The sequence below is a fragment of the Stegodyphus dumicola genome, chromosome 10 (genome assembly GCF_044657685.1).
Source record: "Stegodyphus dumicola isolate Sdum_Otavi_A_Nest chromosome 10, ASM4465768v1".
Classification (NCBI taxonomy): domain Eukaryota; kingdom Metazoa; phylum Arthropoda; class Arachnida; order Araneae; family Eresidae; genus Stegodyphus; species Stegodyphus dumicola.
In genome coordinates, this window is record NC_140777.1 from 19,739,683 (window position 1) to 19,767,163 (window position 27,481).

The 27,481-nt window shown below is 32.6% G+C and overlaps 1 protein-coding gene and 1 long non-coding RNA gene across 7 annotated transcripts in view; one reads left to right on the plus strand and one right to left on the minus strand.

Moving 5' to 3' along the window:
* Invadolysin (leishmanolysin-like peptidase, invadolysin) overlaps positions 1-6,088 on the plus strand; it is a 578,826-nt gene extending 572,738 nt beyond the window's left edge. The window contains exon 18 of the mRNA XM_085824701.1: positions 3,318-6,088. Coding sequence (XP_085680827.1) covers positions 3,318-3,479 — 162 coding nt within the window. The 3' untranslated portion in view covers positions 3,480-6,088. The remainder of the gene's footprint in view (positions 1-3,317) is intronic.
* LOC118193884 (uncharacterized) overlaps positions 1-27,481 on the minus strand; it is an 85,187-nt gene that overhangs the window by 25,301 nt on the left and 32,405 nt on the right. The gene's annotated exons all lie outside the window — the stretch shown is intronic.

Here is a 27,481-nt window from a genome sequence, read left to right on the forward strand (position 1 = left end):
TATAACGATGAGCACAAGCACCTTTCTCACAGCCATTCAGTTGATTCTGATGCTTGACCGGATGCATACACTTTTCATACACACTGGATATTTATACTGAGAACTAATTGAACCTTCATTCATACACCAATCAATAATACCTTTCTTATCCTTTTTCCTTAAATTATAAATAAATAAATAAATAATAAATAAAATAAAAAAATTAAATTAAAAATTTAAAAAAAAAAAAAAAAAAGAGTATTTATTTTACCAGACGTACTTTTGCGGAAGTGACGGAACAACAATCAGTTAGAACAAGCCACAGCCAGCTAACAAAATCGGCAGTCAGTTAACGGCAGTTAAAATTCAAAATAGGCTCAAAATACGATACATGTACTATGTGTCATATACAATCATGTTCAGGCCTCAATCACTAAGCTAAGAAGATCCAATTATATTAAACTTAGGAAATGCATTAGTCACATAATAAAAAAAATAACATCTCCAACATAACATTAAGGAAACAGGACTGATGTTTGGCGCCAATCCAAAGGAGCATCCTTTCGACCACTAGAACCAAATTAAGATATGCTATATATACAGTGGTGGCCAAAATTGTGGACACTTTTGGAAATTTTTATGTTTTTGAACTTTGTATGCTTATAGAAAATGTTATGTTTCGCAAAATGCAAACTTGTATATATCATTTTAAAGAGAATTTATTACTGAATTCAATACAAAACACAAAATTCAATTATTTGCAATACAAAAAAGTTATACTTTAATATAAATAAAAAACACAGTTATGAAGTAGTTTGTAATGTCTAGCTTTCCCGGCCAATCACTGTTCTTGTTCTGAGAACCAATCAAATGTTAGTAACTGCCAGTAGAAGCTGACATCATGTTTACACTTGAAACAATTCATTATTTTTATTTAACCATTTGTTCTGTAGAAGGAGGACCTGTTTCTTATACACTGCAATTACAAGTAGGAATTTTTGTAAAAATTTTTAATATTTAGTCAAGAAGCAATGACATCAAATAAAAGAGTAGATTGGACACCTAGAAAGAGATGTAATATTATTGTGTTACGAGAAAGTGGTCTTTCCTATGCTGAAATTGCAAGACATGTGGGTGGTTCAGTGACTACATCTGGAGTCCGAAAGTTTTGTTTACGATATCAGGAGACAAATTCAATAAAAAACAAAGCAGGAAAAGGCCGAAAAAGGTCCACCACATCTACTGATGACAGAAGAATAAAAAGACTATGTCTCCAAGATAGAAAAATGTCATCAGCGGCCATCAGAAGTGATCTGAATGATGCTGGTGTTTCTGTCAGTTCAAGAACAATCCGGAGAAGATTAACAGATGTTGGACTGAGAGGTAGAATTCCACGAAAAAAGCCTTATCTTAATTTTCAGCAATGAAAAAAGACTACAGTGGGCAAAGGAACACAATTGGGCAAAGGAACACAATAATTGGACAGATGATCAGTGGTCACAAGTTATGTGGAGTGATGAAACTAAGATATCGTTATTTGGTAGTGATGGGCGAAAATATGTAAATGTAGCATAGGAGAAGAGCTACATCCTGACTGCATTCAAGCAACTGTGAAGAACCCAGTTAGTGTTATGATTTGGTCATGCATGTCAGCAGATGGTATTGGTCGCCTTCATGTCATCGATGGGACACTGAATGCCAGAAAATACATTGACACTATTCTAGAACCAAAACTTCTACCTTCCATCAGAGATCTCTTTCCCAACAATGCTCCGTTTATTTTTCAGCAGGATTCTGCTCCTTGCCACATGGCCAAAATATCGAAAGAGTGGTTTCGTACAAAGAGTATTAAATTGTTGTCATTTCCAGGAAACAGTCCTGACTTCAATCCTATCAAAAATTTGTGGCACCGTTTGAAAACTCTTGTCCGAATGAAGGCGCCCATCAAATAAAAGGGAACTAATTGAGGCTATAATTGTTTCCTGGCATCATGTAATAACGAAAGAAGAGCTTAAAACTCTTGTCAGCTCAATGAAACGTCGATGTGAAGCTGTAATAAAAAATAAAGGGTACCCTACTAAGTACTGATAACTCACTGCAATCATCACTATCTAATGTATATTGATAACTATTATCGTTTAACTTGCAAATAATTGAATTTTGTGTTTTGTATTGAATTCAGTAATAAATTCTCTTTAAAATAATATGTACAAGTTTGCATTTTGTGAAACATAACGTTTTCTATAAGCATACAAAGTTCAAAAACATAAACATTTCCAAAAGTGGCCACAATTTTGGCCACCACTGTACAATACAGTATATGTAATAACATTTAAATACATTGGTACAGCAAAGAAATGGGATACAGCACATTATACAAAGTGAAATACAGTTTTAGCAAGCAATACACACCAGGACAAAACATTTTTTCACAACATACAGTATTAATACAGAAGAAAAATACTTTAATACTTAAAATACATACCTCCACTTCTATTACGAGAGTAGGACTAGCCAGTATTTGGGATGACAATGAACCTATCGCTGATAATGTTCTGATGGAAATATGAACACATTTCCATCAGAATCAAGTATGTGCATTCTGATCAATACTGCTTCACCTACGTATGTAAATGCATTGTGGCTGGTGGCATCTGTTCTAGTTAGAAATCAACATGAGAACTTTAAACAATCTTAAAAAATTTCCATTAATTGAAAATAAAGCCCAAAAAAATCATACAAATTGCAAAAGAAATTAGCAGCGAATGAGTTTCAGGTATGAAAAAAGGAGAAGTCAAAGAATTAATCAAGAAATGATGACAAAAGAATCAGATGACCATATCACACCAGCTAACAGTGAAAGCAAAACAAACTGTTAAAAAAGGTTCATGAACTGCTTGATTGTGCAATGGAGATTGAATGAAATAAAGAAAGAAGACATTTTATGACAAGCATTAAGAAACTGTGTGTCCATTACTACAAAACTTTTAAAGAATTGCAGCATCATTTATTGTCCCAAACAAAAATCTCACTAGTTTAAAAAAAAATTATTTTTCAATTAATATTTAATTTATGTTTTTCCCTTTTAATTAAACCTAACACATTTTTTCCTCAGAAAGTAAACTCTGCTGAATGTGGTTTTTCTGTATGCTCAATGTATTAATGATATTACTTTGCCACTAACCCAGAGATCAAATCGTACAAGTAAATTATGAAAAGCCCGTGCCCTATTAGGAACTTGAAAGTCTAAAGACAGCCACTTATCAATTATGTATGCTGTAAATATTACCTCACTTAATTTTGTGTTCTAACTTATCATATTTTTCTCATCATTTTAGGAAAATGATATTAATTGCCAACCAGACTCAGTCAAATTTTACTATGCTTCAGCAGACAAGAAGTACCACTATGATGAACTGCCTTGTGGTAGTATGTGCCTCAGTTCAAGCAGCTCAGCTGTGTTATTTTTCCTTGGTCTGTTGTGGCATCTAGCAAGGTGAAGTTTAATTGGTTTAAGAAAAAAAAATTACCATGGTGCTTTCTTGACAATACTTTGGTCAGTTCCAGAGAAAATAAGTATGGACAAACAAACAGAGGGCTTTAATATGGCCTTAACTGTCTCTGCAGTTGTTGAAGTACTGAGTGTGTGCATTATCCATATAACTGAGTGATTATGCAGAGACTTTAATTCAAAACTGGTCAAGAGCATTTATCACTTTTCTGTAAACTGTGCCGTTGTTAAATTATGAAATATTTTCAGAAAGTGGATTTGCTATATGGCTTATCTAGCCATGATTTATTTTTAGTTTTGGTGTGATACACTTTGGTGTTAGAAATAAATTTTATTTAGTATACAATATACCAGAAATTGTATGCTCTGATCCCAGGAGCTTTTATAAATCAAGAAAAAAATAAAGTTTTTTTTTTTAGTTTTACTTATAAAAATTGCTACCAACTTTTTTGGTAAAATTTTACTACTTTTAAGAATTAATTGTCCTCAACACTTTATTTCATTGTTTTATGGATTTCTATATACTTATTTTTTTAATTTTGTTTTAATGATAAAGGTGAATGTAGATTTCTCCTTAGGTTAAAAGTTTCCCCCCCCCTAATGGAGTTGTCACATAAAATTTCAGAAATGAACTGAGATGTGTTTTGTGATAAATCTGTATCCTGTTATTTACTTTAATTGTACTCAGTAAAAGAAATCATCAGAATTAAGAGTTATAGTTAAAGGATAATAGTGAGAAAATTTACTTTACATTTTGATGTGTTAAAAAGATATACTAATCTTCCAAATGTAAATAATTAAATATGTGCTCTAAATACTTTTCAAAATATTTATACAACCTTGAAAATGTTTTCAAGTCTTGATTTTATAATTTTTATTTATTATAGTTAAGCAGATGAATACACATGCATCACTTGTTTCATTTTGCATGAAATGTATTTTTAGGATAACACATTTTATCTGTTTCTTGAAATCTAATTTGGTTTTAATGTTTTTTTTTAATTTAAATTTTGTAAAGAATTAAAGCCTTATGATAACTCCTATGCATTATATAAAACATAAATACTTGAATGCAATATTATGTGTTTATCAACTTTATAAATGTTGATTCGTTTAGTGTTTAACCATTTAAGTGTGATAAAGTATTAACTTTTACTTCATTAAGTGTTGTTGTATTTATTTTTTAGCTTTTTATTTAACAACTTTTATTACATATTTTGCCTTTGTTATCTTTCATTTCTTAGAACTTTTATTTTAACTCAAAGAAATTATATGCTTCCAGTACAAATTTAGGTGAAATTAATTTTCAAATTTTCATTAAAGAACTTAATTACAACTATTTAAATTAACTTTTTCTCCTTAATTTTGCATCTGCAAATAAAGCTACTTAATTTATGCTTTTTATATAGTTTGAATATAAAAATTTTGAAAAAAATTGGGAAAATTTTGCTTCGTTTCCGTTAAAATGCTGCTATGGTTAATTTAATCATCTTTTGTAATTTTTTTCATTATTTTGCATTATGGCAGTGGTTCTTAAACTCATTAAGATATATACCCCTTAATAAAATTTATCAAAATAATAAGTTTTCAAAAATTTTTCTTATTATTTCAATTAATTTTAAATGCAACAAATTAATTTGAAGTCAAACAAATCAGTGAAATTTTTGTTGTTTGACTTTTAATTTAATCGTTGTTCGGCATGTTATTTTAACCTAAACTGCAACAAATTATTTTGAAAAATCCTACTTTCTCCTGCCAACACATTTTTTGTTACTAATTTTGCCTGAGAGAATTTATTCAAAAGTTTCAGGCATTTTCTACAAGTTTGTTCAGACATGAAGAAAAAAAAACAAAAAAAATTTAAGTCAAAATTTTCATTCTTAGCTCCAGTGTTAAAGCTTATGAAATAAGGGTCTTACTTTCTGTTCTTAAACTGATTTTTGAATTAATGTATTTCTTCATGTACATTTTTCCCTCATGCATATTCCTTGCCCCTAAATTTCAAAATGGATTCATGGATGTAGTGATTTTTTTTTGTCTTACTAGAGACAAACTCTCGTAAATTATCTATGAAGTTCATACACAACCTTTCCCTTCTAAATGTAGAATTTTATGCCACAATTCATCACAGTGAAGCAAACACAAACTGACATTTGGTCTATGATTTTGCCACATCAATTGCACATTCATCTCCTCTAATTATTTATGGATGATCAGGAATAGAAATAAGACTGGGCCAAATTTAAATTACAGGAAGTAGAAATGACGATATCTCGTTAAATATTGGTATTACTATGTATTTTTATTGAGCCAGGTCTCTTTTAAAGAAATAATATTATGATACTTAGCTGCAGTTTATACCTGACTACTTTACCGACCTACCTACTACTACCGAATCCTTTGAAAATTAAATTATTAGCATAATTTTCCACTGTTGATTTTTGAACAATAGTCAAAATAAGGTAAAATGAGGAAAAATTAAAATATATGAGTTCCATGGTCTTCATCACACCACTTAGTGGCCACTGGAGGGAATACAACATTCCGTAAATAATATGCAAATAATAATAAAAAAATAAAAATAAAAAAAAAAAAAAAGGTTCAATAAACAAGACAGTTCAGAAAACAGCAAATGCCAGCAGTAAGAAAAAGTTTTTAAGAAATTTTTAAGAGAATAGTAACTTATGATAAAAGAAGAAACAATATTTTAATGATGTTAAAGTAGGTCAATTGTGTGGATATTTTGTCTTCTGAATTTAGGCATTTGTAAGTTTGGCAATTCATTCTTTTTATGATGTAAAAAATAAAAGGTGACTGCAGTTTAGCAATAAAGTTTTCTGTTATAACACCAACACACATACTTTCAGTGTAAGGCTAATTTTAAAGGACAAGAATAAAATATTTTAAGAAGCTAAAATGCTTACAATTACAGCACTTGGCTATATGAGGGAAAACTATATATATTTGCGTATTCGTAAATTTGTGGGTTATTTTAAGCCTTCCCTTGCAAACAGCTTGCATGTCCCTTGAAAATTAGTTATTTAACTCAGTTTAAGAATCACAGTTTTATCACAGTTTGAGAATCACTGCTGTATTGCTTTTATGTAAAGAATTATTATAACTGTTATAAATTTAACTTTTAAATTTTCATTCTTCTCTTATCATTATAATATGTTGTTCCTTACTGCTATCCAACTGGCTTTTCCTTAGCTAAATATTCTATGCTTAAAAACTATGCATAAAATTTTTCAGAATAGTTATATAGTTGTATGTTGATTATTACCATGTAATTTGTAATAACATTTAAAAGCAATGAAAATTTCATAGTTACCGTAGTTTAAAAAAATTTTAAGTGACATATCAAATCATTATTAAAATAAATTACTAGGAAAATTATTTAATTAAAAGAAAACATTTTAATACTTTTTTTATATAAATGGTCAAATTTAAACCATTCTGTATATTTTAAACTTTAAATTTTATAAGAAAAGTCACTTTTGAAAGTAGATCGATGTTAAATTGCTCAAGCAGAGAGCAATGTGTTTTATTTTGTACAAATAAATGTTTTTTGCTTTACATACTTAATTTGAATATAAGTATAATGCATAAACTTAACTGCCTTTATTATAACAGCATCTGTAAGAATGTATGGTTTGGTTGTTTTAAGAATCTAAATGTGTTGCTGTAGTTTTAAAACATAAGTTATTGCATTTCAGTAAAATTATTTCTATAGCTTAAAGGATTATTAAACATTGAAATCAAAGGAAAGTTTCAAAATTTTTCTCTGATGAACTTTTTTTAAAAATATATATTATTACAAAATTATATGTATATATATAAGAAATTATCATAGCTGCCAACTTCAAAATCTTTAAAACTTGGAGGTTTTCACGCTGTGCAGTGACACCAGTTCAAAGGAACTCCACACTGACTTTAATCCACTTTATAATGAATGGTTCAAGTTACTGAACTAATTGTAATTCAATTTTGATATAAAATATATTAGCATTAATTAGATATTCTAAATTTCATACCGAGGAAATCCTGAGTAGTGAAGGAATGTTTTTATTTATCCAAGTACTTTTAAATACGATGAAAATAAAATCAATAATTAATATACACAGCATTTGCGCAGATAAATTTAGTAATGTACCATACACTGACATAAACAAAATTAAATACAAATATTAACTGATTAAACATTTCTTGAATGTTCATATAAAAGTCTACAAATGTTTACAGTATATTAAGACAGTAAGATCAATAAAATATAATAAAAAATACAATTAAGATGGAATAAAATGTAATAAAAAAATTATTACAGGTAGGAGAAAGGAGTTTGCCTAATTTAAATTTTATTCATTGAATAAATTTTATTTATTACTGCATAAAATTTTCCTTAGTAAAGGATAAAAATTAAAAACCAGGAGAGTTGGTAGCTATGAATAATGTACTGTAAATATATTTTTATCTTTAATTTATAAAAATATTTTCAGGTAACTTGATTAAAAAAACAGTGTATTATTATATATGTTACTAACAGTGTATGAAGTGCTGGCATTCTATAGAATACCTAGTCATTTTATAGAATTCTTGGTATTTTTACGCAAAATACGAAATATGAGAATTATTATATACTTTCCCTATGCATTGCAAATAATACCTTGGCATTATATATAACACCTGAGCATTCCATAGAATGTTAAATGCTATACAGAAAAAGTGTGAAAATAGGTCATGATATGGATGTTACTTAAAAAAGATGTGCATTCCTCAAAAATGCTGTTGCCTTCTTTAACAGGATAAATAAGTTTACTTTTGTTTTCCACAAACATCACATCATAGTGATTTAGCAACCAGCAGTCCCGGGCTTCCTTCTTAATAGTAATTTTGGCTTTTTTATATCATTTATTAACTTCTGGTAAGCAGTCTCGGTTGAGAACAAACTGCTTTTAACCGGGGAAGTTAAGAACAAACTATTTTTAAGCAAATCGAAGATGTATTTCATACTTTTCCAGTTTGGTCATTCTATAGAATGCCTAGGAAATGTACAAAATGTTAATCATTTCATTGCCAGCCATTTTGTATAAAATGCCTAAGTATCCTACAAGCTTTCCTACATTGCCGGTAACATATATTCTAGATAAATTTCCATTTTAAATTATTAATGAAAAGAGTTAATATTTTGAAATTTAAGTCATTTGAATGAAAGTTTCCTTTGAACAATTGTCTGAACCTATGCCCAGCCAAAGCATATTTCTATCAATGAGAGAATAATTTTTTTATTCTCTCATACATATTTTAAATGCAAAATATTTATGCTCTATTATTATACACCTTTATTGTACATAAGAAATATTTATCTTCAGAGTATGCTTATCAACTGTTATATTTTAAACATTTCTATAATCTAGATTTATTGCTTGTGAAAATTTGTTATAAATCTTTTCACCTCTGTTTTCTAGCAAATTTTTCCAACATGCGAACAGTAATCTTTAATCTGTTTCTCTTAAAATACTTATTTATTATGTACAATATATATGTATAAACTTTATTTTGATGTATAAATGTTAACATTGGTTTAGTATTAATTTCTTTATTAATAAAGTTTGTTAAAATTTTATTGTTTGTGAATTTTTTTTTAAATAGAAATAGAATTTGCCATTTTATTTGAGTTATAAAAGTTTTATATATATATTTTTTAATTTTGTGTGTCCTACCTATTACTTTTAACCGGAGTGGGAGAAGGGGAGATAAACATGACTTAATGACATTTTGCCCTTGACATAAAAAATGCTAAAGCATACCACCTTATTCTAAATAAAGGGATAAAAATATAAAACTCATTCTAAATAAAGGGATAAAAATATAACACTTAAAAGCATCATGCAATTAATGCAGTATTTTTCAACACATGCTTACTGCTGACTTTCCTCAACAATGGAAACATTCTACCATTACAATGTCCATTCTACCAAAAAAAAAAAAAAAAAAAAAAAAAAAAAAAGAGTATCTAAAAATCTAAAAGTATCTTACGTTACAGTTCAGTCAACCTGGCGAACTTCTTGAAAGAGTAATCTTAACAAGAATACATAAGGACTTAGAAAACTAAAGCCTTCTGAGCGACTCACAACTTGGATTCCAAAAAGGTCACAGTATGACCCATCAAATTCTGAATGCACTGATACTTGTTTTCACTAGCTGAGAAAACAATGTCTAACACAGGGATTCCCAAACTTTTTGTCCCTAAGAGCACATTCTAGAATATCTGTTGGACGACAGGCACCATTTACTTTTTTCAAGGTGAATTTACAGTTGAATGGAGTTAATAATGTATACACATAAAAGAGAGAGAGAGATCGGTCGTATTTTGCTTTGTTCTGGTATCTGTGTTGGATTCAATTTCTATTTCATTAAAAATGAGAAAACTAGAATTTTTTTGAAAACTAAAACATTTTTATTGTGATCACACAGCGGTGGGCACATGTTAAACGATCGACAGGCACCATATAGTGCATGTGGGTATAGGGTTGGGAACCCCTAGTCTAATGTATGGCACAAGGTTCCAGCAAAGACTGTTAAAAATATTTCATTCTGCTCAGATGATCAGACTGATGATTTTTTTTAACATGAAAAGAGGAATGTATGAAGTTAAAATTGGCGATGCATTATCAAACAGGAAAATTATTAAAGCAAAAGTCCCCCAAGATTCTATTCTGGACATAAGGCAGTGTTGCCATCTTTTCAAAATTGCTGAATGGGACATTTGAAAATTAAGATGTTTAGAAAAACAAAAAAACTTTTTTTAAATTATTATTATTTATTTAGTTACAATCAGAAGAAAATAAATGTTTTTATTGTTATATTTATTACATATTCTTTTTTATTAGATTTATTATTAATTAAAAATATTGAATTAACAAATTTTAAAATTAATAAACTGCTTTACAAAAAAATTCAGTAATAAAGTATAATTATCTCAGTTAAACAAAAGGTTTACATAGCAGCAAGGGGAAAATTATGAATTTTGACTCTAATTGTTTATTTTCTTTAATTTATGCATTTATTTTGCATAAAATAATGTATATGCTATTTAGAACTTGTTTATTTACCATGAATAATTAAAATACAAATTAAAAACTTTTTACCTGAAACTACCACATACTCTTTACAGTATTTGCAGGTTAGAAATCAAAATTGCATTTTCTGTCACTCCTGAATACGTTTGAGCTTGAAGTTATACTCATTATCCGTTAAAATAAAATACAGTCAAAAGTATTGAATCCGGACTCGTCGGGACTTCGGCGATTCCGGATTATCAGTTTTTCCGGATTATAGATCATCAGTTTAAATCTGGTAAGATGGCATGCAGAAATTATAAAATTAAAAATATGAAACCGTATTTTTATTATAAAATTATAAATTAAAATATTATAATTATATTATTTTAATTTTATAATATTATTAAATAATAATATTATAAAATTAAAAATATGAAACCGTAATTTATGAAATAAAGAGCAATTAAAACTAAAGGGTATCAAAATTACCAAAAAAAGCTTAATATTTGTTTACTTTATTAAACATTTCTTTCAACGTGCGCATGCGTAAAACATACATTACGCATAGTCGAAATTAGAAAATTGCAATGAGAAAACTATTTGATGTGTATTCGTGATATTTATAATGACGAGGAATTTGATTTAAATCATATCAAAGACGGAGTACATCGAAACGAAATACTACATACTACATTTAGTAAGGAATTATAAGCCGAATAAAATAAATACATCTGCCCTGAAGATAAAGATAGTACTGACAGATCAACTTCCAGTTCATTGCATGCCGTGAATGGTGTTTTTTTTTTTTTTTTTTTTTTTTTTTTTTTTTTTTTTGTGTGTGTGTGTGTGTGTGTGTGTGTGTGTGCCTTAAGAAAAACCATAGAGCAAATCAGTGTACAGCTAAACATAGGTGTACCTTATGTAAAAATCGACATTTTGTGATTATGTGCCCTGATTTGCCTTCTAACAAAACAAAAAGTGTCACAAAGTTAGGGAATGACGAAAACAAAACAGGCATTCTTAATAACTATGTTAAGGTATCAGATATATATCTTCAAACTTTAATTGCAAAAATTCAGAATGGTTCTAAAAAAAAGTTTGTACGAGCAATTTATGATAGTGGTTCTATGAAATCATATTTATGTAATGATGTTCCTCAAAGGTTAAATTATAAGTGTATTGGTGAATCAAAAACTAAGCAATTTCTTTTTGGTGGAGTTGAGGCTTCAGAAAATGTGAATAAAAACTATGATATTGAAGTAAGCAATATATATAGTAAATATAAGTGTAAATTAGAGGTACTTGATCAAAAGAAATTTGTTCTGAAATTAAACAACTCCCATCTGTTTCATGGTTACGTGAACTTAAGTCACATAGTATCAAATTAAGTGATTTAGAAAATGGTACATGTAATGTCGATAAAGAGATAAAATTACTAATTGGTGTGGATTTTGCTGGTAAGTTGCTAACTGGAAAAGTTGCTCCCCTTATGTGTGGCGTCAGCATGGTGCATACGCAGTTAAAAGCTGGACTGTTATGGGTAAATTTACTGGCACTGAGCCAACTAGGATAAATACAGCATCCCTCCTAATTTATTTTCTGTTAGTGAAGGGTCAATGTATTAGTGATCTCTGGAAGTTAGATGTTTTGGGTATTAGCGAACCTTCCGTAAGTAAAACCAAAACTCAGTTACAGGAGGATACGCAAAAATATTTTGATGAGACTCTTACGGTAAATTCAGAGGGAAGGTACGAAGTAGCATTACCTTGGGTGTCAAATAGCTCGCTTTTACCCGAAAATAAAGTGATAGCAGAAAAATGTCTTGTAAGTACTAAATGAAAATTAATGACTAGGGAAATTTTGACGCTTACGGAGACGTTTTCCAGAACTGGTTAGCACTCGGGATAATTGAAAAAGTACCGGATAAGAATAAATATAAGGATGTACATTATTTACCTCATAGAGCGGTTGTTAAAGAAAATAGCAGCATGAGTATAAGACCAGTGTTTAACGCAAGTTCTCATTCGCCTGGTTACCCATCATTGAATGATTGTTTATCTATTGGACCAAATTTAATTGAAATTATACCTTCGATTCTTAATTGGTTTCACAAGAATTACGTTGGTGTCACTTCAGATATAGAAAAAGCGTTCTTGCAAATATCTATGAGGGAAAAAGATCGAGACTTTTTGAGATTTATGTGGTTCAGAAGGGATAATCAAGAACGAGTTGAACTGTATCGGCATAGAAGGGTAGTTTTGGGTATTACATGTAATCCGTATTTATTGGCCGCTACAATACAATATCATTTTAGTTCCCGAAAGCTCAAGTCATACAGCAGAGATTTTGAAAACATCCTTTTACGTAGATAACTGTGTGGCTAGTATAGATTCAGAAATAGAAATGAGAAAGTTTGTAAATGAATCACAAGTAATTATGGCTTCGGTCATTTTAATTTAATATTCTGGAAATCCAATATAAGAAGTGTTGTGCCAGAGGAAGATTCCTCCATGGAAGGAGATGTGTCTGTTTTGGGCCTTGTATGGCATACAGTTACAGATACCTTATCTTACAAAATACACTGCTCGACATTGGAAATGCAACACCAAGAAAGAGTGGTAAGAAAGTGATGAAATTTGGAAAAAAGACAGAGGCAGCAATAAGTGATCTTTATTTCAAAATGATAGTCAGAATACAGAGCGAAAATGGTGTTGGCTCAGTAGGATGTAGGACCACCGCGGACAGCGATGCACGAGGAAACACGTCTAGGCATAGAGTCAATAAGAGTGTGGATGGTGTCCTGAGGGATGGCTCTCCATTCCCTTTCAACCATTTGTCACAGTTTGTCTTATGAACGAGACAGGGGCAGAGTCTGCAAACGGTGTCCAATCGCACCCCATACATGTTCGATTGGTGACAGGTCAGGAGAGTACGGTGGCCAGGGAAGCATCTGTATACCTTGCAGAGCATGATGGCAGATTGCAGCACTGTGTGGTCGGGCATTATCCTCCTGAAAAATTGCATTAGACAGCCCCTGAAGGCAGGGGATTGCCACCGGCCGCAGTACATTATCCAAGTATCGTTGGACTGTCAAAGTGCCCTGAATACGAACTAGATGTGACCTGGAATTGTAGGCAATAGCGCCCCAAACCATTATGCCCCGTCGTTGCGCGGTGGGGCATTCCACAGTTACTGCCGGATTAGATCTGTCTCCACGTCAACACCACACACGTATGCGGGGACTGTCACTGGATAAACAGAAGCGTGACTCATCTGAGAACACAAAGTTTCGCCATTCTGTCATCCACATCGCTCCAGTCCATCACCATTCTAAATCTTGCTGTCTATGCTGTGGGGTCAATCGCAGTCTTCTTAACGGGTGCCGTGAGTGCAGGCCACGTTCAACTAATCGACGGAAAATGATTCTGGTCGACACGGGAACATCCAGGGTATCTTGGACATGCTGCAGAATCACGGTACAAGTAACTCGCGGGACCGCCACAGCTTGTCGGCGGATGCATCGATCCACGCGTGCTGACGTCACTCTGGCTGCACCTACACCCCTCCTTCTTCCCCCATTTCCTTGCTCCAAACATGTCCGCCATAGCTGATGCACAGTGCTCACGTCCATGTGGGTATCAGCTGCGATTTGACGTAAGGACCAACCCGCTCTTCTCAGTCCAAGTATCATGCCCTGTGTACCACTTCTTCTTGGTGTTACATTTTCAATGTCAAGCAGTTTAAGTCAAGATATAAAATTGGATGACCCAGTTACTAAAAGACTAGTTTTAGCAGTAGTTCATCAGGTGTTTGACATTATAGGGCATATGGCTCCTGTAATGTTGATTCCAAAACTAATTTTACGGGAAAATTGGAATTTAAGGTTTAAATGGGACGATGTTCTTCCCGATGAATTAACCAAAAAGTTTAGGTTTTGGCATAAAAAGTTGTACTTGCTATTCAGTATCCAAATACCTAGATGAGTAGGTCTCAAATCTATTAATGAAGCTGTGAGTATACATCTCTTTTGTGACAGTAGTAAAAGTACATATGGTGCATGCATCTTTTTAAGAGTACAGAGTAACAAAAAGGTAAAGGTTAGTTTGGTACATGCAAGATCGAGAGTAGTGCCTTTAAAACCTATTACGATTCCTTGATTAGAACTTCTTGCTTGTAATATTGGTTCTAGGTTATTGCCTTTAGTTATTAATAAGATTGGCCTACATGAAGTTCGTATTCACTGTTGAATTGACTCCTTGACGGCTTTTAGTTGAATATGGCGAAATCAATGTTGGGGAGCATTCGTTTTTAATCATGTACAGGAAATCAGGTCTTTGACCTCTCCCACTGTATGGCGACATGTCCCTGGTAGTCTCAATCCGGCTGACCTACTTTCTAGAGGTTGTTAGGCAGATCAATTAATAGAACGAAAATGGTGGGAGGGACCTGATTGGAAGATGAGGCAAATTGGCCTAAATCTAATGATGAACCAGATGAGGATCTATTTAATTCAGAAATATGTAAGACAGTTATTGTTATGTTGGTAAAGAATGATAATTGTATTGGATGTTACTATAAGTATTTATCATCATTTAAGAAAATTGTAAGAATGTTATCGTGGATATTCAGGTTTTAAAATAATGTACGTAAGAATAATAATAACAACCATTCTAAGGATTTTACTGTATCTGAAATAGAAAGGGAAGAAATAGCTTTAATGTTATTAATACAAAAAGAATCGTTTAATGGTGAAACAGATGATAAGCTAAGACGACTCAGACCATTTATCGATAGTCAGGGTCTAATAAGAGCTAAATCTAATGTTGCTTATCGTGACGACTCTAACAGCTTTAAGTTCCTCATCATATTACCTTCTGAACATCCAGTAGTCAAATTATTGATATTAAGTGCCCACAAAGATTTCTTGCATGCAGGTACTACATTGTTGATGTCTCATTTAAGAGAACGATACTGGATCTTAAAATCACGTAAAACTATAAGGAACTGTATAAGAAAATGTGTAACATGTCAGAGATTTAAGGCTAAAAGAGGTGAGACAGTCCCAGGCATTTTACCAAATGATAGGGTTCGTAATTCAGCCATTTTTGAAATTGTAGGATGTGATCTTGCAGGACCCTTGCATTTAAAGGATGGACAAAATCATATGTTGTGCTCTTCACCTGTGCGGTTTATCATGTTATCCATATGAAACTGGTTACCTCATTAACAACTGAATCATTTTTTCAGGCTTTAAGGCATTTTATTGCACGTCGTGGACGCCCTACCACCATATATTCCGATAATGGGACAAATTTTGTGGGTGCAGAGAGAATTCTGCAAACCATTGACTGGGACTGCCTCTGCTCTAAGGCTGCTGAAAAGAGAATACAATGGAAATTTAATCCTCCATCCGCTGCTTGGTGGGGTGGATGGTGGGAACGTTTAATACAAATTGTAAAACAAATATTGAGAAAAATTTTAGGTCATGCTTCTCTTGGTTATGAAGAGTTACTCACCGTTTTGTGCGATTGTGAAAGAATTGTGTCAACTCAAGACCAGTTACGTACGTGTCTGACAATGTCTGACAATTGAAGATCCCTTGCCTTTAACTCTGGAAAAATTTCTGCATGAAACTCTACAGTTGGGTGTACATGATATTGACAACGTGGACAAAGAAAAATTGAGTAGAAGAGCGAAGTATCTCGAGAGAATTGTTAAGAGTGAGATTTTGCACTGAGTATCTCGGGCATTTAAGACAGCAGCCTACCAGAAATTACAAAAATAAACCTCTCTCTGTAGGATCAAAATAAAAACCGTGCATATTGGAATTCAGCATGCGTTATTCGGGTGATCCTTGGTCGAGATGGCAACATAAGAGTTACTCTTGTAAAAAGTAATAATTCAGAGTTCTTGAGACCAATACAGAGATTGTTTAGATTGGAACTAGACAATATAATAGATAATACTCAAAATGATCAAGTTCCTTTCACCACCAATAGTTGTAGAGTTGTAAAATCACGAATAATGTAATTCATGCTTTGAGTTATTATGATTTATTTTGTTGTGCTATTAGTGTTGTATTATTCATCAGTATTAATTTTGTTTTCAAGTGATATGATTTAAGTATTAAGAAATTTTCTTTACTATATCACCCTCATTTATATTGATGTAAGTTTTATGTTTTGAGTGTGTAGCCATCCACTCAAAAGGTAGGAGAATTGTGGTGACACACTGCTTTCTGTGGCAACCCTAAAGAATTTGTCTGTTACCAGGATCACATGCACAGATGCATTACGTCTACATCTGCTTTTCTGTTTGATAGTTAGTTGCATTTAAGATTTTGTAAAATAAGCAATGGCGTGAAAAAAAGTTTTTTTTTTTTTTTTTTTTTTTTTTTGTGTTGGCTCAGATTTTCGAACCTATAATTTACAACAGTAGGTTTGTGTTCCATTTAGCATTTAAAAAAACGAACCATTAAATAAACCCGTGCATCTCAGTAAAACTGATCAACCTCTTTGCAAATGGATAGAGTTTTTTTTCATCATCTGGCAGTGCAAAGATCTATTTAAAGTATGTAGATCTGTTTAAAGCATGTAAAGAACTAGTTCCTCGGATTCCCAGCTGCAGCACTCTGACACTAGTCACAGAAAGTAGTTCCTCGGATTTCCAACAGTCAGCGCTCTGCTGCTCTGACACAGTCGCAGAGCTGGGTCCTTCGAAGTCATGATTATTTGCACTTTTATCATTCCTGCTCTAGCTGCAGATCTGTTTCCGACAGAGTTTTCATTAGTTGCTCTTTCAAATCTGGTCCCTACAAGTCTTGATTATTTGCTCTTTTCGCATCCTTGGAGCTGTGTCTTTGAGTTTTGTTTCGATTCTTTGAATAATGTGTTATAGTATATCTGTGTATATTAGGTATTAACTTTTTTATACAATTTTGTGTAATATTTATGTAAAATAATAAATTATATTTTTATTTATTTACTTATTTTACTAAAGTCTTGTAATTAGGAGCTGTGAATGTTTCTTTGATCTTCTTTAGAATTAATATATATTTATAAACGTAAAATTTTCCATCTGATGTATTTTTTCAAGGTTGCAGAACAAGATCCTACCAAACAGAAGAAACTCGAGCAATATTTGATACCATTTTGTCAAATTATGTTTAAAAAAATCTGATGTGCACACCACATGACTTCCTAGTACGGAATATTAAATTATACGCATTTTTCCTTGCATTTCGTTTAAACTTATTGGATTGAATTAAATCTACTTCGACGACAGTGCATAAACCACAATAGAATAATTGCATTCTTTAAAATTCACTCTAGTATTTGTTTACCATAGCGACAATCTGCCGCTAGATTCACTTAACAGTATTATATTTCGTTCATATTATAACTCATAATGCACATAATTTATATCGTTTAAAAAACAGAATTATCTAATCGTTGCCACATGTTCTATTCAAATACTATAATAAAGCTAGAATGATGTACTATAAAAGAAATTAAGCAAACAAAACAAAAAAGAAACAGTTTTTCACAGACGATTGAGTATTTCTCATTCAATTAATTCAGTTCTCACTTCGCGAGAAGGAAAGAATACATAAAAACTCTAAATATCTGTATTAAAAATTACGAAGTAAATCTTAAACACTTATTTCCTCGACTAGTGGATTCCAAAAAATCCACTAGTCTGCTGTTTCAAATGTAAACAATCAATGGCCGCCATAAAAAAAAAAGAGCTTAGCGGCACTTAAACAAATTTAAAATTGTTGATAATTCTAAAAATATTGCACACAGATTTACTAAAGGCATAAAAACCTTAAGCGCAAGATTAAAAATAACATAATTCAATTATTTTTAAAGCAAAAAAATGTACAATTTACAAACATATAAGAGTAAAGAAACTGAGATCACTGAGCCGAGTAACAGAGTGGACATATATATATATAAATATATTTATATACATTAGGTGCGGCCGATTGCAACCAAAATACGAGGTGCACATCTACATGTTATAGCAGTCGCATATACTAAATTTTATACAACGTTCCGAGGCTACTCGTTTTTGAGTTATGCGAGATACGTATGTATGCACGTACGTACATACGTTCATACAGACGCCACGAAAAATTCTCTTCAGAATTAATTTTAAAGCAGTTTTATAATTTTTTTGGAGGAAACGAGTCTTTTATTCTGTCCTTATGTACACATATCACTCAAAAACATCGTTAAATTGCATTCGAAAGTGGTCAAAGTGGATATTTTCGTTAAAATATGCTGCCTGAAACTTTTCGCGATTACAATACTTCCTTTTTACTTCGTACAAGGAAGTAAAAAGGGAAAATGTCAGTATCAGGATGCCATAATGTTCCTTGGGATCTGCCTCTAATCCAAAAATTAATTTTTACATTGTGTTTTGTAGTAGCAACAAAATATCAATTTTTAGTAATTAAATAATGTAATTTAAATGAGTTTAATTTTCACTATTTTTTAACTTTTAGCATTTTTTTATTCCAAAATTTTATTGTTCTATGTAGAAAAGTTTTTTTTTTTTTTTAGGGAATCTCAAAAGTACAATTGAAAGAAATCAAACCAGGGAGTGAGTGGTTTGGTTGAGTTGATTCTAGAGACCCCATTTCTTGTTCAGTTCTTTCTGCTTTTCATCCATCTTTGGATCCATCTTGCATCCATCTTTGATCCATGCCTGTTCTGAACGCATTCATCAAGATCATTGTTAGTGAGCGGTGAATCGTTAAAAAGAACTGATTCACATCAGTGAGCGAACGATTCCGATCTGATCCCTTATAGGGGCAGCTTTGTCCATCTCTAGTGCAATCTGCTTTATGAAAAGCTAATTATTGCAATTTATAATCCTGTGTTCAAGCTCACCAGTTTAGAAGGGACAGATGTCTGCAACAAGAAAGCCATATCAGCTGGTAAAAAGTATTTTCATTGACATTCTTTGTCAAAACCTGTTTTATTAGCTGTTAAAACTGTGTTTAGAAGTCTCTCTGATCCCCCAAAAAACTACTGTTAAGGTCATAAATTTTGTAGATCTAATTTTCCTTATTATTTCTGTCTATTACCGATAAGGGCTAGACAGGAAATTTAGTCATGCTATTTGGTTTTCTATAATCAATGGCAAAACGCCAGGATTTTGGATCCGAGGCAAACAAATTATTTCTCTTTCTGAATAGCACAACTGGGCTAGCATATTCACTATTGACAGGGGTTATTATCTTATTTTTTTAACATCTGTTGTATATGGTGTTCTATTATGGCTTCTTTTTCCTTATCATATTGATAAGGTTTCGCTTTACACGGTTCACTTGATTTTAATTCAATAGTATGGGTTCTATGTATTCTATGTATTCTTTCGCCTTTCAGAAAATAATGAAGAAAATTTACATACAAGTTCTTCCAGCTTGGCTCTATCATTTTGCCTTAGATGCTGGAGGCCAACTTCTGGAATATTTTCAGCTTTCACTGCCTTTACTCCCCATCCAACATGATTGAATTATTTGAAAAATCAATTCTTGCATTCGCAGCCCTACGGAACTCCGTATCTAGAATAACTTTATTCTGTAAATTTTTAATGACAAAAAATAAAACTTCCAAATTTTCATCTTTTATCTGTACATTAAGCGGCAGCTTCCCAACGCCATTCGCAAATTTTCCGTTGTGCGGCTATGATTTCCGTACTTCTATTTTTAAATAGCCTTACTTTTCGAAAATTCCAGTAATAGAAGCTTTGATTTAAAAAATTTCCTTCCGCACCAGTGTCCACGAGTGCTTCTATGGGAACGTAGTTAAGAAGAACTTGTATTACAGGTAATTGCGAATTTATCAACACTACTGTATATAAATGCATCTTAGAGGGATTTTGCGATGTACAGAGGGTCTAGAACCTCAATTTCTCAGGCTCCTCTATTCATTTAAAGCATTCTTCTTTCCTCTGACCCCCCCCCCCAAAATCTTTGTCCTGATATCTTTTGGGTACACTGGCGGTCTTTGGCGTTATCATTCTCATTCTTCCTCGTTGATGGCTTGGCTAAAAAACGTCTTCCTCCGTTGTATTTATTTCTTCCTGCGGCCAGCTGTCGGGAGAACTGCTGATAATATCCCTGAGTAGGAAATCTGGAGCTTCCTGCTATCTGCCGATTCTAGAATTTGACAGCTAATTCGAATAATTCTTGAAGCGCTCGTGGGTTTCTCAGCTCCATGAAGTCTTGTGCTCCAGGTAATAACCTTGGTAATATAATTTCAATGAATCATTATCCGGCTTCCTTCATATTTATTTATAACATATTTACTGACTTGACTTTATGTAGAATAAACTCTGCAAGATCCTCAATTTTCCAATGGTAAAAGCTACATATTTCGGCTTCGCGTTTCGCACGATCTTTAACTATTGGGAAGGCCTTTAAGAGTGCCGCTTTAAAAATTTCAAAATTGTAGGTGAGGCTTCAGACTTTTCCAAGTAAGAATTTCCCAATTCCTTTCCACCATGACTCCGCCTGTCCTTGGAAGGGCACTCGAAGCAATAGCTACCTTCTGTCTCCCAGGTACAGCATACAACCGGAAGTAGTTGTCAAGGGCTTCCAGGAATGAGGTGACACAGTTCTTACCATCGAACACCATTGCTGGCTTGATAGATACTCTCGTTGTTTGTATTAGAAAATCAAACCCATCCAAACGGCTGGTCACCATCGGGCCTGTGTCATGGTTGGCCATCGGATTCGAGTAGAAATTCAGACACCAAATCAATCGGGCAGTAACTCAAATAACAAGAACTAAACTAAAAATTCGAAGATATTAACAAGAAGTAGAATAACTTTACAGAGCTCAGATAATCCTGTTACCTATAACGGCATCGAAATCCAGTGGCAGCAAAGTAATAGCGGTTACGCCATGTTAACCAGCAATAAATGCAGAATCAGAAGCCCACGCTAACAGTGCTTGCCCACGCTCTCTAACTTTCCCTTTTAGAACTCAGTATTTAAACCTTATCTCCTAAAGGTAGAATCTGCAATACTTCACGCGCGTTACCAAATTTAAATATTCTGGCATGGAATGAAGGCTTATAAGAAAGAAAATATAACTTTAACTGGTTAGAAAATAAATATAAATCCCTACAGTGCAAAAACTTATTTATGTACTGTTCATAATGTCTTTAATGCAATAGTTCATTTATGAACTGTTCATAACATTTCTGAAAAATATTTTATCAATGTTGTACCCCTAAACTTAATACTCGGAAAGCATCCCTCATTCACTGGGAGAAAACATACAAATGTAAAATTTGAAATTCGACAAAAAGGTAACCTAAGTTTGGTGCAGATATTTTCAGAGAATATTCTTCTCTCTCTCTTTTTTTTTTTTTTTTTTTTTTAGAGCAGGGGGAAAATTCTGGAAAAATTCTTTTTTGCTTTTGAAGATGAAGGACCTGTGTCTAACCATCCTGAAAACTGACAGAGTTATTCAAAACCTAAGCCGCTGCTTTTTTACCTAATTATAAATTGCCGAGCAAATATGAAAACAAGCTACTTAGAGATATAATCCCTTACTTTGCCAACATCTTTCTGATTTTGCGCAATTTTCATTATCTATTTTGGCTTTATCTGGAAACTGGACTACCTTATTTCAGTTAAATATATATACCGTATTTATGCGAATCTAATGCGCCATCGAATCTAATGCGCATCCCCATTTTAAAACTTTAAATAATAAAAAAATTGTTTGTCGGCGAATGTAATGCGCATCAATGGTATGAGGAATTTATTGAATCTTATTTTATACAACAATAGATTTGTATATAAACTATCAATCAATGGTATGATAATTTTATTTAAATTTAGATACCATATTTTATACAACAATAGATTTATACATAAAGTAGCAGAACATAGAATTAACCTATTAGTGGGCTATTGTTATGTGAAACAATCATTGTTAATTACCACTACCGTATATGGTACATATCGTAAAGTATGAACATGAAAAATAAATCGTAACATTTCTATCTAGCTAACAGTTTCTACAATCAGTGATTAATAGTAAACGTCTTTATTCACTATTTTGATGATAACATTTTTAGTCCCCTTCTCCGTAATGGTGTAGTTACGAGGCATATCAAACCAAATTGGCGTCTCGTCAGCGATGTCAATTTGCCCCATTGAAAAATTCTTTTCCTTCTGAAGTGTGATGACATACCGCTAAAATGTTAGTAGTTTTCCCTCAAAATCTGCAGGAAGCTTTTGGCATATTGTTGTACGGCGTCTTAGAGCCCATCCGCTTCATAAACCAATCCACCCATCCACGGCTAGCTTTAAACTCTGGTTTCGGTATTCCAAGAACTTCAGCCTCCTCTTTTGCTTTATTTCTTATAGTGTCGCTAGTCACAAGTTGTCCATTCTTCCTCCTTTCACGTACAAATTCCAAAACCTTTTCTTCAATTTTAGGGTGTCTTCCTTTGCGAGGGCCAGCGAATTTCTTTCTACTAGTTTTAGTTGCAAACAGTGCCAATTTCTGTTGCCGCCACAAGCGAACATTGCTCTCAGCTACGTTTAACTCTCTCCCAGCCTTTCTATTGCCATTTCTTTCAGGATAAAGAATTACTTTATGTTTGAAAGTAGCGTCATATGACATTCTTCTCTGCTTGCCCTCCATTCGTGACTACGTACTCTGCAGTTTGTATCCTCTGTGCAACAATGTGTCAACCATAAATGTAACGGTAAATGTAGTCGAGAAATACTGTAATCCATTGTTACGATTTAAATTCGGTTGACGTCATCGGGGAACTGCTGACGTCATCGGCGAACTTTGCACTCGAATCTAATGCGCACCCCAATTTTGAGTACTACATTTGGCCAAAAACGATGCGCATTAGATTCGCGTAAATACGGTATATAATTTAAAGTGAAGTAGATAGAACAAACGATAAAAGACTTATGTGGTCAAAAATTTTGCGCATTGTGCTGCAAAATTAAGGAAATTAGAAGATAAATTATAGTACGCACACTAAAAAGTTGTTAAAAAACTGTGGCTCCGCGAATTAACTGAATTGTTGATAGCTATAAGCAACAAATTCTCCATGTTTTAGCAAAGAAACAAAGGGAGGGGGGGGGAGTTAGGCAATTCGATAATAATAACCTAATAACATTAAGCAGCATCTACCGTACATCATATTACCAAATATTTTTCCCAAAGCGATTAATATCATGCATGTAATTTGTTACATTTTTACTTTCATTAGTGAAAATGCCTTTCCAAATTCTGAAATATTTCTTCCCTTATTATTTTACTACAAGGTCTGTCAATACAGTAATGGAACAAGCCTTTAATACAGCAAGAGTCAAATGACAGAGGGGTGAACTTTCTTCCCAAAAATAAAAAAAAAGCTCATCAGATGAAATCAAAACTTAATGTTTATTTAATTTGTTTTATATCAAGAGTGTCATTTCAGAAGAGTGGGTACCAAAATAGTGAACCAACATTATTACAAAGAAGTTTTGATTAAGCTGAGAGAATGAATTTTATAAATGCCCAGAACTCTGGCAATATGATTTCATGTTACATCAAGACAATGTTCCTTCATACACATTAAATTGCATCACACAGTCTTCCTTCATACAGTAAAGCAGATCTTGTTTGAAAAATGGACTGAACCCCAAAACATCCTCCATATTCCCCGATTTAGCAACAAGGTGAGTTTTTTTGTTTTCCCAAAAATAAAATCTGTGCTGAAAGGAGCCCATTTTAAATCCCTTCAGGCTGTTAAGAAGAAAATATCACAACTATTAAAACAGTTATCAGAAAATAAATTCACACCTTCAATCAGTGGTTTGCTTTATTTGATTACAGTAAAGCATGCAAGGCTATCTGCCTAAGGAATGGAATGCTTTTGTGGAAGACTTTTTAAGGGAAACTGGCTCATAGTCACATTACACATGGGGAAAATAAAGAAAATGCTCATGCAGCCAGACCATTCATGTGGAATCAAACCCAGGTCAAACTGCCAGTGTTCAGTGAATTTTACCATTCGACCGCTGTTGGACACCCTTCGACCTGTGAAAAATATAATGCGTTCGTTTATAAATAATCACAGCCAGAAACTAAACATGTTGCTAGAAAGCACGAAAACATTTTAAAATGTATGAGAAATAAATGTTATTCATACATGTTGTAAGCTTGCTTTTGGGGGGCAAAGGGGATATCTTTATGGAAACTACTGTGATTATTTTTCTTTGCTAACAATTGAAAATTCAGTATGATCAAAACACTTAGTGCAGTTTTGTGTATAAGAATAAATAATGTTTCAATTTCTTCAGCATTTAATCTGTTGCTTTTCAAAGATGCTATTCATTCTGAATCTATATAAATATCACCCATATAACTAAATGACCTTGCATCCATAGAAGCAAGTTGAACAGATTTAATAAGTTTGTAAATTCTGTTTCTATACCAGACAAACAGTAAATATTACTTTTTCTCTGTATAAGACATATAATTTTTCCTTGCATATTTTTCTTGCTACCTTTTCATCGCCAGGTTATGAAAATGTTTTAAATATTCACGTTATTTCCCACTTCTTCAGTGCTTACAGATCAAGCTCTCTTCAATTTTAAGGCCCACCAGCGGCCGAGCGGTAAAGTCGCTGAACATTGGTAGTTCGGTCCGAGGTTCGAATCCCGCGAACGGGCTGGCTGCATGGGTGTTTTCGTGGTTTTCCCCATGTGTAACGTATATACGAGCCAGTTTCCCTTAGAAAGTCCTCCACGAAAGGCATCCCTCCCCTTTGGCAGATAGCCCTAGTGTGCTTTGCCGTAATTAAATACACACACACACATACTCTTCAATTTTAAAACAGATTCGTTCACTTTGCGAGTTTTTTCGCCTCACTAATGAAGTCAAACCCTCACAAACTATCTGCGAATGTCAGCCAAACCTTTCCTTCTAACTGTCTAACTTTATGCCAGCCTAACATAAAAAATAACCAGTCATAGGGAAGCAAAAATAAAATGGATATTCAGTCCAATTTCACCGAGTCCACTGTAACTATTTGCCTTCTCTAATTACTTATGAATGATTTAAAGCCTAAGGAGTAGCACAGATAACAATAAGAACAGACGAGATTCAAATCACAGGAAAAGAGAAATGAAGATATCTTACTAGGTATTGTAGCATTAATATTATTATATATTCTTATTAAGATTAATAATATTATAGTTAACTGTAGTTCATCCACAATTACTTTTAATTTGTTAGTTCTTAATGCAACCACATAATTCAGAAATTAAATCATTTACATAAATTTTACTCTCTTGATTTTCAGGCGATAAAATTGGCAAAAAAAGGGGGGCATGTACAAAGAAATACAGTAATAAGTTTGCTAAGACAACAAATTCGAACTTTCAAGAAACTTTATATAGAATAAAAAATTTTGATTTATGTAATCTCTGAATGATATATTTGTCCTAAAATAAACTTTTAAAAAGGGCATTTTATTTTAAAACTTTACAGATCTTTCTACTTTTATTACTGAAATTCAGTTTTACAATCTACATTTCACAAAACTGGAAATTTTTGATTTGTGAAAGTAAAATATCTAGAATCCTGGCTAAATCTGGACCATAATCATCCCTGCAATATGGACAACTCAATTTTAAAATATTGTTAACAGACTTTTCCAGCAATAGAAGCAACTGCGTTAAAATTTCTACAGGAATTTGCCACAAAATCCATATAGAAAACAATGATGAGATGCACAATGCCAAGATTTGTAATTTTCTAATTTTTTTTTTAAGGGAAAACAAATCACTGTGTACATGTGAAGAAGAACAGCACTAAAAAATTAGAGAAAGGATTTCGTGAAAAATGTAAATACTTAATTTTTTTAATGTATAACATGTACCTTATTTAATCTTTACATATAATAAAAGGAAGAGTCTGTCTGTTTGGTTCTGGATATTCGTCCTCAGGTACGGGCACTGCCCGGCAACAATGGGCTACAGGAACAATGGCATATCAGCAACAATAGTAAGCAGCCATTGTTGCCGATATATCACTGTTGCTGATATCAGCACTGTAGCCACTCAGAAAAATGAGGGCGATAATTCTATGCAGTTTTTAAATTTAATGTTTCTCTTGGATACTGGATGTTTTTCAAGATAAAAGTCATAAAATTACATCAATTTTTATTTACGTTTTCAAAATTTTTTCCTAGAAGATTCTTGAAAGAATTTTTGGCTAATCTTTGGAATAGGGTAACAGGTAGTTTGGCGATGTTTTGGTAAGGCGATAAAGGTTACTAGTTAGGACTTTAGCAATAATCTGAGAAGTACACAGTTCGAATCATAGATTATTTTGTCTCAGAGAAATCAGTGATCATGAGACATGTAATGAGACATTTTCCGGAAAATTCCGATCGGGATTTTAGCTAATAAGCATTTAGAAACAATTTCGCTGCTAAAGTGCAAAATCGCCCACTTATTTGTTTGGCACCTTTTACAAGAGTAAGAAGAATTGGATTTTTGTCAATTTTCTTTGGCTTTTTAAGTGAAAATAGGTCGATGTGTAGATGAATAAAGTCAAGACTGTGCGCAATGCCATTTTTGTGCAATTCTGGGATGTTTTTTTAAGTGAAAATAGGTCGACGTGTACATGGATACCATGTATATGCAATTCTTAAAAATGCGGCAAGCAGTGGGCGATTCTACACTTTCTCCCAATTTCGCACCTAATCTTCGTCATGATTAAGCACTTTTGTTCCATAAAAGTTTTATCATACGCGTAATTTGGCTAGCGGATTGTTGGAAAAAATGGTGAGTAAAAAAAAACATGCCTTTACTTCGTAAAAACAAAATGGTGTACAAAAAAAAAAAAAAAAAAAAAAAAAAAAAAAAAAAAAAAACTAGCAGGTT